Consider the following 20,198-nt stretch of genomic DNA (forward strand, 5'->3'; position numbering starts at 1 on the left):
GCAAACAGGAGCTGTGTTTGTAGATAAACAGCTCCGGGATCAACGTTGATCAACGGAGCTATGGAGCTCGGAGTTCACAACAAAACAAAGAGAGTAATTTATAAAAGCATTCTGGGATACATCCTTATACCCTGGAGGCCAATCACAGCGCTGGTGTGTGGCCACACTTGATGACCAGCGCTGCAGCACCAGCGCTGGAATCCTTATTCCCCATGCTGAGTGAGGTGTACGGCCAGCGCTGCAGCCAGGGAGTTGCAGCGCTGGAAGTGCCCTGCAGGTGTGGCCACTTACTAATTGCAGCGCTGGTGGAGGCTTTCCAGCGCTGCAACTCACCAGTGTAGCCATACCCTATGACTGCCTTTGACTCTGAATAAGTCCTTCCAGAATATCCTATTAATTTCCTCATGGAGAAATAATGGTTTTTAGAATGCTGGGAACATACCTGATGAACTGACCTCAAATGTCTATTGGGAAAACTTGTTTGCCCAAGTTTTCAATTCTTTTTAATTGCTGTAAAATGGTACATGCCCAGACTCCTTAAGAAAGGCTCATTATAAAAGTCTAGCAATTTTACCTAGCCAGACATTGAGAGTTTGAAATTTCAATGTACACTGCATCATTAGTGAGTTCAGATTTGATTTAAGAAAGACTGGGTAGGGAGAAAGAAGCAGAAAAGGGAGCAGTATACTAAAAGAAAAAGATTCCATACACAGCATTTACCATATATCGAGGACCCACTTGTACCATCCTAGCTTTTGCGGGTCTTCTATTCCCAACAGATAGCACAGACTCTTTTCACTACAAAAACATGCTATGGAAGTAAGGTGCCTCATACTGAGCAACAATGAGCTTAAATAATAGACAAAGGCTTATGAACTCTTACAACTAGTTTTAAGTAAAAATACTCCAAAGATTCACAAATCATTGACTCTCTCACAAGATTTATCCATCCACAATCTATATTTAATTCAAGTATAAAAGATAGGGGCCTTTGTATTAAAAAATTCTGCATCAATCTTCTCTTCCCATAAAGAGCTTAATTAAGAGGAAATAGATGATGGGTGACTGACTCCAAGACCATATTTGTTGTACGCCTCCTCTACTGCTGTCTCAGTCCCACAGTTCATAAAACTTGGCCATTTCCAGAGATCCGATATTAGACATGTAATGTATCTGGTCTCATATATTTTGTTATATTTTATGTTTTTCCAAAGAGAAAAATGTTCTATTTATAAAGCAGTATTTTTGTCTTTAGGCCTTAACACTGTTGCACCAATTGGTACAAGCTGAAGTGGTTTGATTCAGCCATCTTTCATGGCACATCAAAATATACATTATTCATTTTTATATCTTTGAGGTACGATGTAAAGTAGATTTTCAAGAAGATCCTGTAAATACTTTAAAAGGTCATTAAAGCACATGAATCACGCACCAAAAGCATAATATAACAAAAAAATGAAAGGAACAAAATAAAATTAGAAATATCAATGGTTTTTTTTAAGAAGTCAGCATTCAATAAAAGTTATTAGACAGCAGTATCTCACACCACAGTCACTTCCCTATGCTAAGAAGAAGAATCTTGGTGGTAAATGCTGTAAATTAAATGATGACTGCAGCAGCTCGTTAAGTATTCTGCTAAATACTGAATTTAGAATTGGGGTTTTTCTAAATTCTAAACACTGAAATGAACTTTTCTTCAAGAGCCTATATTTCTCTCTACACAAATGGGATATTTGTATTTAGTAGCTTGATTAGTTAAGCTGAATTTAAATTATTTCCCTGAAGCTTAGTTACATTTATGAATTTGCGTGTAATCCTTGCGCAGGGGCCATGCTAATCTTCTCTGTATCTCTGTATTTTAGTATATGTGCTGCCGAAGCAAGAACCCTAGGCAAAAGGTTAAAACATCTGTCAATCTTTAAGGCAAACACTGAGGTGCTATTCTATTGATATTTAAAGAGGGAGTGAGTGAAGAGGGAGATTAAGGGTAAACAATGCTCTATTCTCCTACTGAACATCTCATTGTAAAAGACACTGTCAGCACTTCTATCAGATTCCACCCACAAGACAAACTGGCAAGCACAATTTGTTTGCTTGTAAAGCACTGATAATTGTTTGTTGTGGGGGGAGGTGCGGCGGAGAGTGTGCAGTGAAATCTTCTGTAATGATCACTGGTCTTAGCCAGTAAAGTCTCAGTTCCTTGATACTAATCACATTCCCCTACTGCAGGGGTTCTCAAACTGGGGGTTGGAACCCTTCAGGGAGTCGCAAGGTTATTACCTGGAGGGTCGCGAACTGTCAACTTCCATCCCAAATCCCGCTTTGCCTCCAGCATTTATAATGGTGTTAAATATATAAAAAAGTGTTTTTAAATTTATACGGGGGGGAGGGGGGTACGCATTCGGGCTTCCTATGTGAAAGGGGTTCCAGTAAAAAAACAGTTTGAGAGCCACTGCCCTATTGCAACCACCTATTGTGACAGAGAAAAAAATAAATCAAGTGGATGATTCAGAGTAGGTTGTTTCTAAAACTAATGTTGAGTATGCTGATCTGACCCAATCTCCATACTACCAACCTGCTATGGAAGAAAATACATTGGTGCCCCTCTGAGTTTGACACAAACAAAAATGCTGTCACTAGTATATTTTGGTACTATTGTCTCAGGTTCATTATCAGTTGTTTTTAATGTCCTTTTCCACAGTAGCCTTAAAAAGGAGATATCTGTTGCACACTGTAGTGGATGCCTATAAGCATTTTTCTTTCTATGTAGAAGGAAAAGATGGACTTGACTACAAAGAAGAGGTTTCTACCCAGAGGGTGAAGAGGGGACACAGACTATTTCATAGGAGAGAGAGAACGCTGATCTCCACTAGGCAGCTGACCATGGACTAGAAGAGAAAAAAAACAAAATGGGAAGAGATTTTAATAGGCAAGGTAACCGCTTTGTACAAAGACATCTAGACTGTTCTTGTGAGTCACTGCACATCCCTTGCATAGACAAGAATAGAGCTGAGGTTTCTCACTATGAATTTCTTGGTTGTATCTGTTTCTTCCCTTTTCAAACAAGTCAGTATATGATTTTAAATACAGCTATAGTTACTACGGTGCTGATGATTCCAGGAGATATGAAAGGTTCTTCCACTGAAGGGAGAGGGAGCAAGCAGTGGGATCAACTGACCCACAAGTGCCACAGTCACAAAAAGTTGTTTGAGGCTGCTCTAAAGGAAGCCACAGAATGACATACCCAATGACATTACAAGGTACCACTATATGGTAACACTGAGGAACGCAATATTTGCCTTCTTTATAATCAAGGTGATGGTGGCAATAATCATAAATTGTATCAAAACAGAATTTAAACCTATATAAGCTGTAGTTCTAAGCTAGCTCACTAAAATACCAAACTATAAAACTATATGGAAGGATACACAATAGTAAAAGTCTCACAACCCATCTTATTTAGTTTTCACTAGTTCCTTTCAAATTATATCATGAATAATCTAAGTCATATAATTAAATGCACCAGTAAGTGGATTTCTTTATCTTCCAATAATTATAAAAATATGAACTCATAAGATAACACAAAAGGAAATGATAAATTCTGCTGATATTAACTTAGTAGGCAGAAGGTTTAGAGTGTGGTTCTCTCCATGAGAAGGCTACCTGATGTACATGAAAGATTCTCTCCATGTCAGAGGGGTGGTTGTGCTGTATAACAGAGCTACTTTCTGATCTGTTTCCATGGCAACAGCAGCGTCACATGGGCAAAGAATGAAGAGAGATAAAGTGCCTTTTAAAACTGTTATAAAAAGAGTACACATTGCTTTGGCTACTTCAAGCATGTCAGGGTTTATTTTTCAAAAAGAATAAAGTGAATTATTATGGAAACTATGGATATATTGACAAATTTAGATCTTGTCTCTCTGCAACCTTCTAGTACAAATAAGATCCAAGAGTGATCACCTTAATCAGTACTACTAAAGATATTTTAAATGTTTTCCTTTTTTTACACAGTCTTGCAACCATTAATATACTTTTTTAAAACAATTTTTATATAAATATTCATGTAAGAACATTTCTCTGTATTTTAAGGTTCATAATATAATCTTTTAAAATGTATCAAGTGGGAAACTATATCTTTAGTTAGTCTGTAAATATCCTCTCTCTGTCTCCAACTAGCAGTTTTGTTACTTATCACTAAATTCTCACTTCTGTTGATATACTGTGACTATGAGTGTTCTAAACAGAGCGTAGGCTTTTCTTATATTGGATTTTGACAGTCCATCATGGCTAAGGGTATTTCTCCTTACCCCAGCTCATCCATGCCAGAGTCAGAAGATAAACATATGAAAAAAAGACTGGTTCAAAGGTTTTTCCTCTCCCTAAATGAAATTTCCCTTACTGAACCTCCATTTCCTTCCCATTACTTTCACCCATCCCCTACAACATAATTTACAGTAATCTGCAACAAAGAAGGTCCTGTACTGTGCAATTACAGCTATATCTGGACCTAGTGCTAATTCTGGCACTTTTAGCAGTCTTCTTAAAAGGTGAAGTCTCTTATTTTCCATCTCAAGCCAAGTCTATTTTTATAGCACTCCTATTCTTTCATATTGCTAAGAAAAAATTATCCTATTTCAAGAAGTATAAGAGAAACATAAGCCTATTTTACTTGTGCTACCGAAATTAATCATTCCTGATGTTTCACTTCCATATTATGAAGTTCTGCAGAAAAGAACAGCATTCACTAAACATTCTAGCATGAGTTTCTGTGCTTTAAATACTTCCGATATACAGTACTACACATAGTTTTCAATGAAGTACTGTTTAAAAACCAAAACTCAGGATAACCTCAAAAGCAAGCGTATTAAGAGTCTGAGCACAATAATACCTAATGCATATCTGACAAAACACAACAACGTTTAAGAGCTCTGTTTATTATTATTCTTTTTACAGAGATTACCATTGAAAAAGAGTCATATCTTTTATTCCAAGATTAAATAGCATGCACAGGTAAGTAACAAGGATAACAACAGATAAGTAATTGTGACAAATTCCACTGAATACTTCAATGAATTAAGCAAAATATACAGCACTGCTTAATGAAGCATAAACGACTTCATATCCCTGCCTCCAGTAATGAAATAAGAGATTAAATTTGTATCTCTCTACACTACTCTATTTAAAATCTCTACATCACTGTGTATTCTCTCAAGCAAATAAATGTTTAAACAGATTCTTCTCCTAACCATATACCAAAATAAGTAAATTAGTGTTAACTATTAACTACAAAAACTAATCAAAAAATGCAATACACCTCTACCTCAATATAACGCTGTCCTTGGGAGCCAAAAAATCTTACTGTGTTATAGGTGAAACCGCATTTGATCCACCAGAGTGCGCAGCCCCCCGCCGAGCACTGCTTTACCGCGTTATATCCGAATTCATGTTATATCGGGTAGCGTTATATTGAGATAGAGGTGTACAATAAAATAATTCACCCGGCACTTCACAATTCACAGATGAATTAAAATGAGTTTTACAAAAATTAAATAGTTGCTCAGAAATTAATAGTACCCCACTGCATTTAAAAAAAAATAAATCCAATTTCTCATGGGTCTCCAGGAGAGGAACTCCTTATGGACTATCACAAGCCTGAAGCATCAGAACTTCCCATTGAACAGGATGGTGGGTAGGGCTGTGGAGCTTGGTTCTGAAGTCGCAGACTAAGGGCGCATTGAAGCCTCCCACGGTCTACTTGAAACAGATATGCCACCTTGTGATCACTTAGGTTCTTCAGAAACAGGGCAGGAGCAGAACATCAGGACCATATTTTAAACATAAAAAAACCTCTCCTAAATGTTGGAAACTAGGGGAAAGCAGAACTAAAAAGTCAATTTTCTGAAATATAGCACAAATCCATATTTAAATCCATATTAGACTAGGTAGGAAAAATTCTGATCATATCTGGAAGCCATGCTAGCTCTATGTCTAATACCACACTTGGGGAATTGGCTACCACATGGAATCATAGGAACTGATCTGTTGAGATAATGATCATTGCCTACAGACTCATCACTTGAGTGAGCTGATTCCTTATGAATGGTGGGGAATGACTGCGCCTTTGACATGCTATTTGTCTCAACAGGAATTTGTAAAAATTCTTGTGTGTGTACTGTGCCCATAAAGTAAGCTACAATGGAGCCTTATCCAGTGTTTTTGTGTGAATAGACACCTGTGGAAGTAGATGAAAGATTTATACAGAAGATTCTTTGTTTCACCCTACCAGGCCACAATCTTGTAACATCATTTTAAATCTGGGATTATCCCAAATTACTATTTCTCCATGAAAAAAGGACTGAAATTAAAGTATAGATAATTTGAGCCACACAATCCTGGCAAGCAACAGGAAGAAAGATCTGGCTATCTCGTCTTATAAATAGCTTTATGAAATCCTCCTCTACTTCCAAGCCACTATGTTTTTTTCACGGTCTATTTTAGTAACCCATAGAGCGACCTTCTTAAGAATAAATGAGTCATGTTGTACTGTCAAGGCTAGAAGCCAAAAAATCAAACTCCTCAACACACATTATCCATCTAATGTCTAAATCTCACTTTTCAACCCCATCTAAACATGCTAAAAAGCTTATTGACTTTGAGTAAATAAAACACTTTATTAATTTTTTGTTTTCTTAACTTTGCCCCATAAAGTCAAACTCAGTTTGCTCTCAAATACCCTGTATCACATTTTACTGGAATCGACATAAAGTCAAGATTAATTTTCACCATTTCTTCCCAGGTATGTGGTGCCCATTTAAATGTATAACCCAGGGAATGAGAACTAAATCACCGACAAGACAGGGAGAACCTGTAATTTGTAAAGGGGATTTAGAGCCTTAGGATCTTAAAGTTTACTGATTTTCCAATGAAAATTTGGATCCTAAATACCTACATGACTTTTGAAAATGGGATCTGAGCTCCTAAATCACTTAGGTTTTAGCCAATTTTTCACTTTATGGGTTATGAGGTTCTTTGTTGTGTTTTCTTATTAGCAAGAAGGGTAAAGTAAGAAGTACCACATCTATATGAAACTGACAGACACAGGGGATAAGAAACACTTCGTCCGGATTTTCAATATCACGATAATGTGCTGGACCTATATCAAGTGTCTCATAATAGAGTGGCAAAAAGATATTCTACCAGCCAATTCTGTTGAAGGCTCACCCTGCATCTATAAGGAAACCTGGATGGTTACTTCCTGGATTGTTTAAATTTATTTAGTGACTAGGCAAGCTAATAGTAGAATATATTTGCTTAAGTAATACAATCATGTATATAGTCTCCTATACTGAATTGATGTTATACCTCACTCGTCACTAACTGCAAGAGTCAGGAGCTTTTAAGCAGGAGTATAATTTGTATGAATTGCCTCTGTGATTACCTTTTTTATCAAAGTCAATGCTGCATTCTAACTTGCTGGCTGATAATGATCCACAGCTGCACTGAAAATGCTCTCTCAACAAACAGTGGAAAGAGTGGAATTTAAATATTTAAGAGCAGTTATAAGCCAAGGAAGGTCATACTTGACATTTCAGAAACATGTATTTGAGGGCACACTGCTATTATTTTATCCAGGTTTTTACTGTGCTCAAGAAATAAACACAGTGCTACGCCTTTGCTGCATGGTTTGTGTGCCAATATTATGCTGCAGATCTCTATTCAGAAGACAAATTTAGAAGGAAGAGATGTTGATGATAGTGGTGAAAACTGGATGGGTGTACACCTTTGGATCATTCCTATCCCTATCAAAAATTTGTGATTGCACTTAGTGCACAGAGCATCTTCCACCAACATCTCTCTTTCTACCTTCCCAGACTACCAAGAGTAGCAAACAAGGCTTCAACATTATTCTGATCTGGTCACATTTAGGCTTTGGCTACACTTACACTTTGAAGCGCTAAGTGTAGTCAAAGCGCCAGCGCTGGGAGAGCTTTCTCCCAGCGCTGTCCGTACTCCACCTCCCTGTGGGGAATAACGGACAGCGCTGGGAGCGCGGCTTTGACTACACTGGCACTTTGCAGCGCCGCAATTTGCAGCGCTGGAGAGGGTGTGTTTTCACACCCTACTGCAGCGCTGCAAATTTGTAAGTGTAGCCAAGCCCTAAGATACTTAAGCTGTAACAGACAGAGCTTTGTGTAACTTGGTAGTTTCACTTCACAGGATCTCTTGTGAACACTTTCTGCAGTTCAAATGTGGTGGTGGTGGGGGAGGGGGTTCAAGTCTCAGAGTCTAGCTAGCTTTGAGTTCAGGAATCAAAAGCATTAAACATCTCTAAGTCAAGCTCAGTTGAAATGGCCATCTCACTCTCTCTCTCTCTCTGATGCTCTGTGGAATTGTAAATTTAGTCTGATTTCAAAGAAAAGATACAAAAGTGGCCTACAGTTTAACCGAAAAGGTTTGCAAAACTTCAGTGACCTTCTGAGGTACCTGAGGTTTGAATTTGTAACAAAAAACGAAAGCAGCAGACAAATGCTGTGTGGTTTTGAGCTTTGTTCCCTACATTCTGCACAGTGAAGCAATGGGAGGTCCTCTTAACATTGGAAATTCTCTTGTCATTATCAAATCTGGCATGTAAATAAATCCCAACCACTCTACAGAAAGTGATGTACCATCTTAAGATTTCAGTGTATTTCTGAAAAGGTAGATGAGGGGCATTATTGCAGTGACACCAGATTATTGTTACTAATACAAGCAGGGCTCTCTGCAAACATTTCTAACTTTAATATATTATAATTATTCAATACATCCCTTCTGTCCAAGAGGGACACAACTTTTTTTCCCTTTTTTGTTGTAAATGCCTCTGGATACAGATTATATGACTTCCTGCTCTCTACCAATCTTTCTAGAATGTAAAAAAAGGTGACGTTTCCTCAAGCTTGTAGTCCTCTTTTTAACTGTAGGATGGCTAGTTGGGTTTTTTTTTATCCTGCTGTTCTCTATCAATGTACAGAGTGATTAAAATGGGTACATATTTTGAGTGTCTCTGCCAGGAATCGTTTAATTGTTGAAAGAAATCATGCATCAACAGATATAGAAAGAATGCAAAATGTGGTACATGTGAATTTGTTATCTCACACTACTGATACAACACTGACTTCACGATCTAGGATAGTAAAACCAAGGGAAGGCCCTTGAGATCTAAGCCATACATCCACAAGGACCTTACTGGCAGTGCTGTGACCTTTGTTCAAATCACAGATGTAAAGTACGTAGCTTGTTTTCTAATGTCTCTGACATTGGCCATAATAGATGTTGAGCTTGAAATTACACTTTGTTGGATTTCCATAGGAAAGTGATATTCAAGGCGAAAGGCATCATCTGCTTCTTTAGGTCTGAAGTGGAAATCTAAATTCTTCCTCCTTCCCCAATATATTTTTTAAAATAAACATAACAAAAAGAGCAGACTCAAATTTAATTAATAGGCCAATGTAATGAGCACTGGCAAAGTAAGTTTCATTTGATTTGCTTATTTTCTTGCAAATGCTGTTAATGTCACTGCTCCCATAATTTTTGCCTCCTCTATCTTCTAGGAAATGTATTTAATAATGGAAACGAAGTACGCTTTGAGGCACTATACCTCTCTCCCTAGACAAAAATCACTTTCTTGAAAAAAGAGAGAGAGAGATCATGCATTGTGTATAAAACTGGTCTGGAAACAGACAAAGCACACTCTTTCACAAAATGGCACTATATTATTTTCCTTGGGAGTATTTAAGTATTATTGATAATTGAAAGACTATTTTCATCTCAAAAACTTGGAGAATCTCAAATGCAAGTTAACTAGACACCTGAATGAAATAACAAATATATCAGACAATTATATACATACTAAAGCATTTTTATAATTAATATCCTATTCACAAAAGTCATCATATGGTACATTGGAAACACTTTGGCTTGGAAACAGTGTTCTGCATTCCAGGGGTATGCCAATTGTACTAACGTAGGTAGTAGTAACATAACAGAGTAAAACACTAAAATGTAAACATTATAAAACCTACCAAACATTTTAGTAAACTGAAGCGTAACAGTCTATAACCCTCTTCATTTACTAGTACCTATTGTTGTAGAGAAGATTATTAAACATTTATTTTCTGTATTATTCTTACAGGAAATAACACACCATGCTTTGGAGATTAAATGTATGTCAACATTGAAACTAATCATTTGATAACCCAAGTGAAGTATTTAAACACCGTCTCCAAAATCCAGACAGGAAATGTAACATGCAATATTAAAAATGATTAACAACTTTCCAGATAATGGATTCTATAACAGTTAAGAGAGGCTTCATCCGATTAAATGGCCTCAAACTTTCATTTGCAATGCTGCACTGCCGAAATGAAAAGCCAGGAGTGTGCATTGAGGAAAACACCCTTGAAGTATCAAAGGCAGATTTATAGCCCAGATATATACACTAATTCACCACTAGTACAAAGGACCTTTCTGCACATTCCCAAGCCTAACAGCTCACTGCCTCTGATGTTGATTTTAAATGCACCATGTTCTTTACTAACCTCTTATTCTCACAGGTGAATAATAATATAAGCATATTTTAACTCGTTTATTCCTTTCTGTTTTTAAAAGAATCTAAAACCTAAAGTAACGGTTTATTATTTGTAGTCACACATGGTATTTAGAGTATTGGTAGTAAGACACACACAACACTGTGGACCCTGTTGAAACCAATGGGAGTTGTGACACTGAATTCAATACCTCTGCTCCAAAAAACATAGGCTAACGGGAAGCACAACATAATAAGCTGGTGGTGTTGCCTATCTTGTTTTGAGTCCAATGTGGTGCTGGTCTTTCTTAACTTCTGCAAATTGGCTCTTCACCCACCCCTTGGGTATAAAGTTTTGCCTACTAAAATGTCAGGTAATAATTGTGTTGGAGCCTGATAAGTCAAGTAGCAGAGTTAAATTTGGGTGGCAGCACACAAGTATTGCAGAACAGGTGCATGGCTGGGAGTGATTTGAAGAAGGGAACATTTGGGACACTACTCATTAAGAAGCTGTTTCACATGAGAAAGAGATGGATGTGCCAAGAATGGAAGATGAAAAGAAAGGGAGCAATTAGGAGGAAGACTACCCCCAAGGCACTGGGAAGGGCATAAGAAGAAACAGAAGGGTGGAGTGGTTTAAATGGCATTGCGAGATGCTGGAACTGAATGAGGGGGAATAAGGGGGAGCCAGGGTACGCAGATAAGGAGATGAAGGGAAGGAGGTCAGAGCAATAGGAGAAGATTATTTTTAATCCCAGGAAGATGAATTTAGCCACAGTATTTGGGTCAGTATGAAGCTTCATGTATACTAAAGAATTGCACTGTTGCAACTTGAAGCTGTTCAGTCACATGGATGCAAGTTGGTACAGTGCTGCATGTTCACACTGTCCATCCAGTTTTGAGTGCGCTGTAAAACACAGTAGTCCTGAGCATCTGAGTTCCACGTCATAGATGTAACCAAGAACTTTCAGCTGGCAAACATGCATGCAGCCATGATTCCTTAAAAATGGAAAGCTGAGGAGACGAACTTTTATGAGCCTCTGATACTCAGGACTAGCTGGTCTGTGGCAAAAGTATATAACACACAGGCTTAACACATGTTCTTGTATCTCATCTTATAACTCAGACCATGCTCTAATCACAGATCACATGCCATTCCTTTTTAAATATTTGTTTGAAAAAAAAAAAGAGAGAGAGAGAGAGAGAGAGAATAGGGTACTTTATTTCCTTTGAGACACCTTATATTCTAGTGTGAAATGTGTCCTCATAGACCTATCATTAAGAGAGCTAGATTGTTTGTACAGACTTGTTTTGCATTTGCAAAAAACGAATAATTCTACTATGCAAATGTGCATTATTTCGCTGCTTTTGGAGAAAGCCGCTGCTTATCTCCAGCATAAATTGTACTAAAAGTTATACAAATCAGAGGACTCAGAGTCTAATCAGGGTAACAGCACTTACCATCTGAACTTATTTCACTTTCCAAAACAAGAAAAGCCTTCAAAGACATATTTGCTTTTGACAAAAGCTATTAAATTTCACATGTAAATACTTAAAAACAACCCAAGCTTTCAGAGTTTATAACCAACAGAGTTTATAATACTCCATATAACTTTTTGTTCATCCATTATTTACTGATCTAGTAAATACCATGCTAAAAATGTGCATGAGAAGCTCATTAAAATCTAGTGACACGAGTATAGTTTACTGGTACATGTCATCTGCAATAGATAATGCTCTATAATCTAGAGCCTAAATGGGATATAAGGAACAAAACAGAGTGTTTCAGACAAAGGAAACTTCAGAATGTATTGTTCCTATAAACAGATGTTAAATTACTTCACTGTATAATAGAATTTATAATCCTGAAGGTTTCTATGTGAACAAGCAACATCAGTTTATTATTTCAGTAGGGTGCAATAAAGTTCTCATTTTACTTGCAACTTGTAATAAACTGGAGGCCAATTATAAAAAGCCAAAGGTTTCTCACCAGAAATGCTATGCATACATAAAACTATTGATAAAGCTCTTAAAAATGAAGTAGAATCTTTCCAGTTCCCTAATGACTACCAGACCAGAGCAGACTAGAGTATTTTGCAAGTGATCAAACTAAAAAGCAAATATAATACTTCACAAAATGCACTTTGCTAATTTATTTCAGTAATTTTCATTTATGAAGCATAGATAGAGTAATTAAAATTAATGTACTGATAATTATTACAGCATATATTGTAAAAAAACAAAAACAAAACACACACCATATCCTAATAATATAAAACCTTACCACAGCGCTCAGTGACTGAATCCTTTCTGAGAAATGGGATGAGGAAGATGTTTTTAAATAATTGTAAAATTAGCAAGATTCTACTTTAAATACACAGGGGAAATGCAAGGAGGGGTAAAATACAGGAAGACTAACCTATCTTCAAAATTGTAAAGTGCTCTGCAAGGGCAGACTCCTTTAACTATATGGAACCCCACTAATTTATGTGGTTCCATGCAGGGACAGGGGACCAACAATATGGAACTTCTAGCAGGGGCCTTAGTGTTAACACAACAGACAGTGTTGCTCTAGATATGTAGCAAGATCCCTCCCGTGCAGTATGTTGCAGCAGTGCAGTTTAAAGCACAGAACCAGCGGCTAAAACATAAAATATATCTGACTGTACTATATACTATTAAATAATTATTTGCTGTTTATAAATACGTATGTACATACACACATGTAAAATGTGCAGTAAATATGAAATGTGCACAGCACCTTGAAATACAGAAGAGTTTGTGATCAAGTGATCTATAAAAACGGCCACATTAAGAAAATAATGATGAAATTACTTTTTGCCCCATTGCATAGCGAGTTATAAAACTGGCTTCTACATAAAAGTATGCCTAATTTTTTTCAAACATTTTAATTTTTAAAAATAGTTTCAAATGGCTCATTCTTCGCTGTTCAATACAAAGAAATGGGCTCATTAGGCTGGTAAAAATGACCAGATTTAAATTTTCTTTCTAGTTATGAAGATTATTTCCCACAAGTTTGGATTCAGCCATCCAGTTAATATCTTCTGAAATATTTAGCAAACGGTTCATCTCAAGTCCAATATTGCTCTAATCATTTACTGTGACAATTTTAATCACTATTAACTGTTGATGCATGTGCTAAAATTCATACTTATCATCCTCTTATGTGGCATCTGCATCTTTCCTGCAAACTTATTACAGATTTGTTTTTATGTTGTTGCTAGAAAAAATGATATGAAATAAATACAACAGGCCAGAGAAAAATCTTTACATGAAAAACAGGGAGTATTTTCTAACTGATCCCAAATTTTAGACCCCATTAATTTGAGAGTGTCATTTGAAAGACATCCTATTCAGTTGTTCACCAGTAAAACTTAGAAGAATATCACAAGGATATGGGACTCTCAAAATTTGCATCTTTCCAAAGAAGGGATGAGGTAAATGAATAAAACTATAGATTTGTAAGTGATGACAACACATCCATGTCAGAACTAAGAGAAAATATATAAATGCTTAAATATATTTAACTGTAATTGCACCTTTCATTACTGCTGCTAAGGTGAAATTACTTCCTTACACTGTCTTTTTATATTTAACTGAAAGAATGAAATTTATTTTAGATGAATATTATGTTGATTGCATTCTTTAATAACAAATGGCAAGCTACAAAAAGACATTTCCTTCTTTTATTCTGCAACACAAAGTTACATAGGATGACAACAATCATATTTTAGACGTGTGCGCACACACTTCCCATGAGAAAAACAGTGAACATTTTCATGTAACCATGAGCTATGTGACAAATCAGTCCAGTTACTCTTTAGCCCCACATCACTGAGGTCTGCAACAGTTAACTCAAACAAACTCTGCAGTGAGGACGTATCTATATAGCTTGAATGAGATGGCCAACTGCAAAATAACACTCCAGCAACAGAGTTATTGTGTTAGGAGCACAGAGTACATGTATCCCTACTGCATTACTAGCTCAAATATGAGGAGCACCTGAGCTTTGATTCATACCTTCCCCCTCTCCCCCATAGGCCAGCTAGCTAGCTCAAGTTTAAAGCACTCCCTAACTCAGGCCAATTCTAATTTTGTTATTTTCAAAAGGAAAATTCTTACGCATTGAAAATACATGGCCATAAAGTAGATACTGCCTGCATCAAGAAATATCAGTGTATGTAATACTACAAACATTGACTTTTGGCTTGGGTGAACATATCACCATTCTGTTTTGTTTGAGAGAATACTGCCCTCTGTTATGATGTGGTCAATATTTACCTCAGCTTTGCTTACTAAAATGGATATTTCAAGTCTATATATCTTTATATTCATTTCAATATATTGTTCTATTCCCAATAACTTAAAACTCTATAATAGTGTGTCAATTTTGATGCTCTTTCCAGTGAGGCATTACTGTTAGGAGCAACACAGTTTAAAAAAAAAAAAGAACATATCAAAATACATTACGTTCTAAGGTACTTACATCAGTGTCAGGCCCTTTGTCTGCACCAGGACAAGAAAACGTAACAAATTCATGGCACCTCTTGTGAACCACAAAACAGCAAACTAGTTAAAAAAAAAAGGGGGAGGGGGGGAAACAACAGTTAGAGTGGCACAGATTTACTAAATCTTTACTGTTGAAACAAATTTAGTTTCACTGAAATCAGTGTATGGAGGAGGGAACATCAGAAAGTTAGGATACTTTGGATTAAAAAGTGACAATTCTTCGTGATGTTTACATGTGCATGTACCTTTTTAGTGCTGGTATTACAATTTGTCTATTTTTAAAATACTGCAAAGTATATGAAAGTCACTGCTTTCTCTGCTACAAAGATGACTTGGGGACATACTATTATTATTTATCTGGTTACAGAATTGAAAGAAACTTCTCCTGCTATAACATGATGTAATATAGGCCCAACAGGTCTTCCAGTGTTGGCATTTTATTTTATGGAACACTTGGACTTTTGAGGATAGGCCTACTGAAATCTTTATATCTTTTATTCTATAGCTTACAGCTTTTAAACAAAGGAAAACCCAGCCACTTGGTCAGAACCAATATTTTCCTGAGGGAGTTATAGCATTACACGTTAATGTTTTTATGTTCCGCACCTTAGCTGAATACAAAATTACAAGGATATTACTGCTGTTCATGCAGTCTTATGAAAAAGGTGGCTCTTGCAAACACTAGTTATGTTACATCAGTCAGTGTAATCTCTCTGGTAACTTTGATTTAAGCATCATCATCACATTGCATAAACATCCTGCTAGAACCATTTTAGACAGTGCAATGTGTAAGGAAACTCCTCTAAATGATTATATATAGATTACACTGTATTTTATTCTATGTCAGACTGAAAGTTCTTGATTGGATTCAACTACTTAATAATTCAGGAAGAAACTATGGAGCTTATTTGTAACACTTAAGCCATAAAAAACTTCAGACCATTCTACTTCAAAAATGCTCTACCATGTTACAGCTAGAGGAAATCCTAAAACAAATGCAGAGCTGTCATAGCTCTATAAATAATTTTCCCTATAAATACAGTGAGTGAGGACAGGGCAAGAGGGAAGAGGAGAAAGAGTGAATGGAAAGAGAATTCACAAATTTGAAGGCCAGAATGGGCAATAGTGATAGTGCAAGCCAAGTAACTTGTTTCAAAATCTGGACTTTGGAGCATACAGAAATATAGACTTTACCCTGTGAAGATTGGTGCTCTGTTTACAACTGTATAAAGTTTTTGCTTATTTAAAATTATGTTCGGAGCATTATTTTAAATATTTTAATGACTCTTACATTGCTGTGGTTAACTTTTGTTAAGCCTAAAGTTTAAAGTAACTTTGATTCTTTAAATGCACACTTGGACTAAAAGTCCCACAACTGTTGATTGGCAAACTGGGTCAGGATTTGTCACATTAAATTCAGTAATGAAGAGCTTTTTCAAAACTTAAATGCATGTGAGTATTTACTTTTTCCTTATTTAGCTTCTCATATATTTCATGTGGTCAGTTGGCATGTCTATCATGGGACATAAACATGTCCATGGTTGGCTCCACTTCAGACATTCCCCACACTTCCCCTGAAAATTCGTCACTGCCAACAAGTATGTACGGGGCCTCCTAAAAAGTACTCATGGGTTTAAGGAGATGTGTATTTGAAGCAGGAAAAGGATTTATTTCCTCCTTGCAGAGCCTTTCTTTGCCCATAACAGTCAATTTTGGCGCCTTTTACAGGCGACAGGAATTGTCCAAGAGGGAGCATAGCTTTTGTCCCCCCCAAGTCCTACCCCACAAAGGTGCACTATTTGAAGTCACCAGTGCCACTTATTAATCAATTCTGAGGCAAGACATGTCGTTAAGCTGAGTTACAGTTGTAAATCTCTCTCAGTCTCTGACAGAAGGAGAAATCTAAAAGATCTCTGTGGTTATCTGAAAAACCCATAAATGTTAGACACATTAGACGTTATAAATACTGGATAATGCACAAAGAGATATTACATGCTTAATTATATTCTTTAGGTTGGATAATGCATAAACTGTCAACACCAGTAATGAGAACAATATACTCAGTCCTCATTGCTATTTTCAAAGACATAACATACTTCAAGACTATAAAATTACGATCTCAATATGTAACTTTTCATCAGACAATTTATCTGTGATGGCTTTATGCTGTAAGACACACATGAATAAACGGTAAATTGCTTTCCTCATCCATTCAAAAGTTGTCATCATGCATACAGCCGATTAGTAAAATTTACTGAAGTAATTTGATACAGAGAACTACGTTTTCTAGTCCCACTTGGCTATTTGCAGCCAAGTGTTCAATAAGGTCTGTTACCATATTCCTAAAAAATCTTTTCAGTTTCATCAGCAATCAAGTGCAGCGCCTCAATACATATCATAATCATCATCAAAATTTAAGCAAAATTCAACATGATCAGATAAAGTAAAATACAAAGAGCTAACCGCCTTGTCAACAAAGGGAAAACAAATAACCACTTACAAAATGATATAACATCAAATCAACAATGTGTCCTGTGGTCCTTTACAGCTTATAGAATGGTTACTACCTGTATCTTAGGATAGGACAGAATGTAGTACAGTAAATGTATTATAGTGGCAAAAGAGATCATGTTATGATATCTATCGCGGTAGTGATAATAGGAGTTACTAGATAACTGTTTTCAGTGAAGAGGAAGCCACAGTACCCACAAAATATCATGCAATATTTAACATCAAATGTTACTTAATACCACTACCTATTATGGGCATGGAAGTCAAACATCCATGTAGTGGTTAGTTAGCAAAATGTGATAAATTCATCCTTGATGCAGCTTCATTTTGTATGGACTTCAACTGTTACACCAATGATGAATTTGGCAGTTTGTTGACTAAGTCTCCGCGTAGCTCGAAACCTTGTCTGTCTCTTCTACCAAACAAAGTTGGTCCAGTAAGAGAGATTATCTCATCCACATTGTCTCTCTCATATCCTGGGACCAACAGGGCTACAACAACATTGCAAACATTAATTTTAATATGCAGTTAGCAAAACTGAATCACTTGAGAACTAATGTTCTCTAACAGTTTGCCAGCTCTATTTTTATAGCAGATCTATAACACCACTAATGAAAGTTCCACATTACCATACCTACATCAGTGCACATACACAGAGCTATAATTTTATTCAATTCAGAGAAGTGAAATAAAATGGTACAAAAAGGGATAAATGAGTACTGAGAGAAAAAAGTTTTCTAGCAGTCGGTGATCTCTGTATGCTTTGAGGGCAAACTAGACAAATGCAATCCATTCTGTCACAAAGGATGTAATGTGTCTGAATACTGCACTTCACATAGAAATGAACAGTGAAAGATAAGTACAAAGAAGTTGAAGTATTAAATCTTTCAGTAGGCCGCTACCTTTTGGTTTTAAGGAAGTACAATTGCTCTGTTAGCTGAAATATATTTGACCTCATGTTTTAAATGTGTCATTTTAAAAACATTTCACTTGTTAAAGTTCATTTTCAGTCATAAATCAAGGTGCAACTTGACTTATGTTCAGGGAGAGGGGAGGAGAGGGGGATAGCTAGCTCAGTGGTTTGAGCATTGGCCTGCTAAACCCAGGGTTGTGAGTTCAATCCTTGAGGAGGCCACTTAGGGATCTGGGGCAAAAATTGGTCCTGCTAGTGAAGGCAGGGGGCTGGACTCAATGACCTTTCGAGGTCCCTTCCAGTTCTAGGAGATTGGTATCTCTCCAATTATTACCTAGCAAAGCCTATTGAATATGCATTAGCACATTTAAGACTAAAAGGATTATCACAATGCAAAAGAATGCATTGCTTGTAATGGTTTTCTGTCTCCTCACACAAAATAGGATACATACCCAATAAATAGTGTACGTATACAATATATTTTCAATATGTAGTCAAGGGACTGACATCTTTATTCATACATATAGGACCAATTAAGTTTGTATTAGACATTACAATTCTAATGATACTTCACTTTTATTGAACAAAGTTTCCCATTAATATGCAGACTTGTATCATGATCCTGCACAAACTTACGTATATCAGCAGCCCCATTCAACTCAATTATTTTGTTCAGGTGCATAAAGTTTCTCAAATGCATAAATGTTTTTAGGACAGGGGCTTCAGGTTGGTGATGTATTTGTATATCATACAAACAGTTTCTCATAGATTAAAGTGTCAAAATGTTACCATGTAACACAACATTCTCTTCAATTGCATTTAATAAAAGGGTATAAATTCTTTTACCGGTTATTGAAATAAAAGTTGTTACATTTATTTTTATGCTTTGAACTTTGCTATAATTTATGGTTTTTTACATGAACTCTCCTATCTGGAATAGATAAATTAAATGTCATCATAAATTGGGGGGGGGGGGGAAGATGGTACTCTCTATAGCAATGCAATATCTGGACTTCAACGTCTTTAGTAATAGAAACATCTACTGTACATTATATTTGCAAGTTAAAATAAAATTATCAGGTTCAATTTTGAATCTCAGAAAACAATATTTTTCTGGGATCCATTGTAGAGCTGTAAGAAAACAAACAAATGTATTATATGTATTAAATGCTAAGTAATGGCACCTTGCACATACTTTATGATTGGTTTTTAGCTGAGCATTTCTAGAATGCTCAGACTAACATTTTAATAATTTCTTAACAAGCAGAATGTGTTTTCTGAGGACAAAACACAAACAAAAAGCAGTGTGTACATCTTCTATTTAAATAAAAGTTTAATTTATCAAAATCTAGTTCATTTTGAAAAGCCGCAGAGAGTTACAATTGATAGAACATGTACAGAAAGTTAACAGTGAAAAGAATACAATTTTAGTTTTATAACAAGTTCAAGATCAGTCATGGAAAAAACATATGGTAGGAAGAGAATTAATCTGGATGACAAATACAGCAATGAAGTGTAAACTGAAATTTATGAAGGAGGTGGAGACAGGTTTTGCTAGAACAGTGACTGTTTTGCTCGGTACTTCATTAATTCAATCCAGCTCTACAACTTTGAGATTTGGGAATACCGGATAAAGAGTCATGCTCTCACTAGCTGCCATAAATTTAACAGTTCTCATGG

The 20,198-nt window shown here is 36.3% G+C and overlaps 1 protein-coding gene and 1 non-coding gene across 4 annotated transcripts in view; both read right to left on the reverse strand.

The window, feature by feature from the left end:
• PRKCA (protein kinase C alpha) overlaps positions 1-20,198 on the reverse strand; it is a 285,848-nt gene that overhangs the window by 145,802 nt on the left and 119,848 nt on the right. For all 3 annotated transcript variants that reach the window (XM_044982463.1, XM_044982467.1, XM_044982464.1), the window contains exon 3: positions 15,072-15,154. In XM_044982463.1, the coding sequence (XP_044838398.1) occupies positions 15,072-15,154 (83 nt within the window). The remainder of the gene's footprint in view (positions 1-15,071; positions 15,155-20,198) is intronic.
• Positions 1,781-1,886, reverse strand: LOC123347095. The gene has a single exon (XR_006573049.1). It is a non-coding gene; the product is annotated as a U6 spliceosomal RNA (small nuclear RNA).

This window comes from Mauremys mutica, chromosome 12, assembly GCF_020497125.1.
Source record: "Mauremys mutica isolate MM-2020 ecotype Southern chromosome 12, ASM2049712v1, whole genome shotgun sequence".
In the NCBI taxonomy this organism is placed as follows: domain Eukaryota; kingdom Metazoa; phylum Chordata; order Testudines; family Geoemydidae; genus Mauremys; species Mauremys mutica.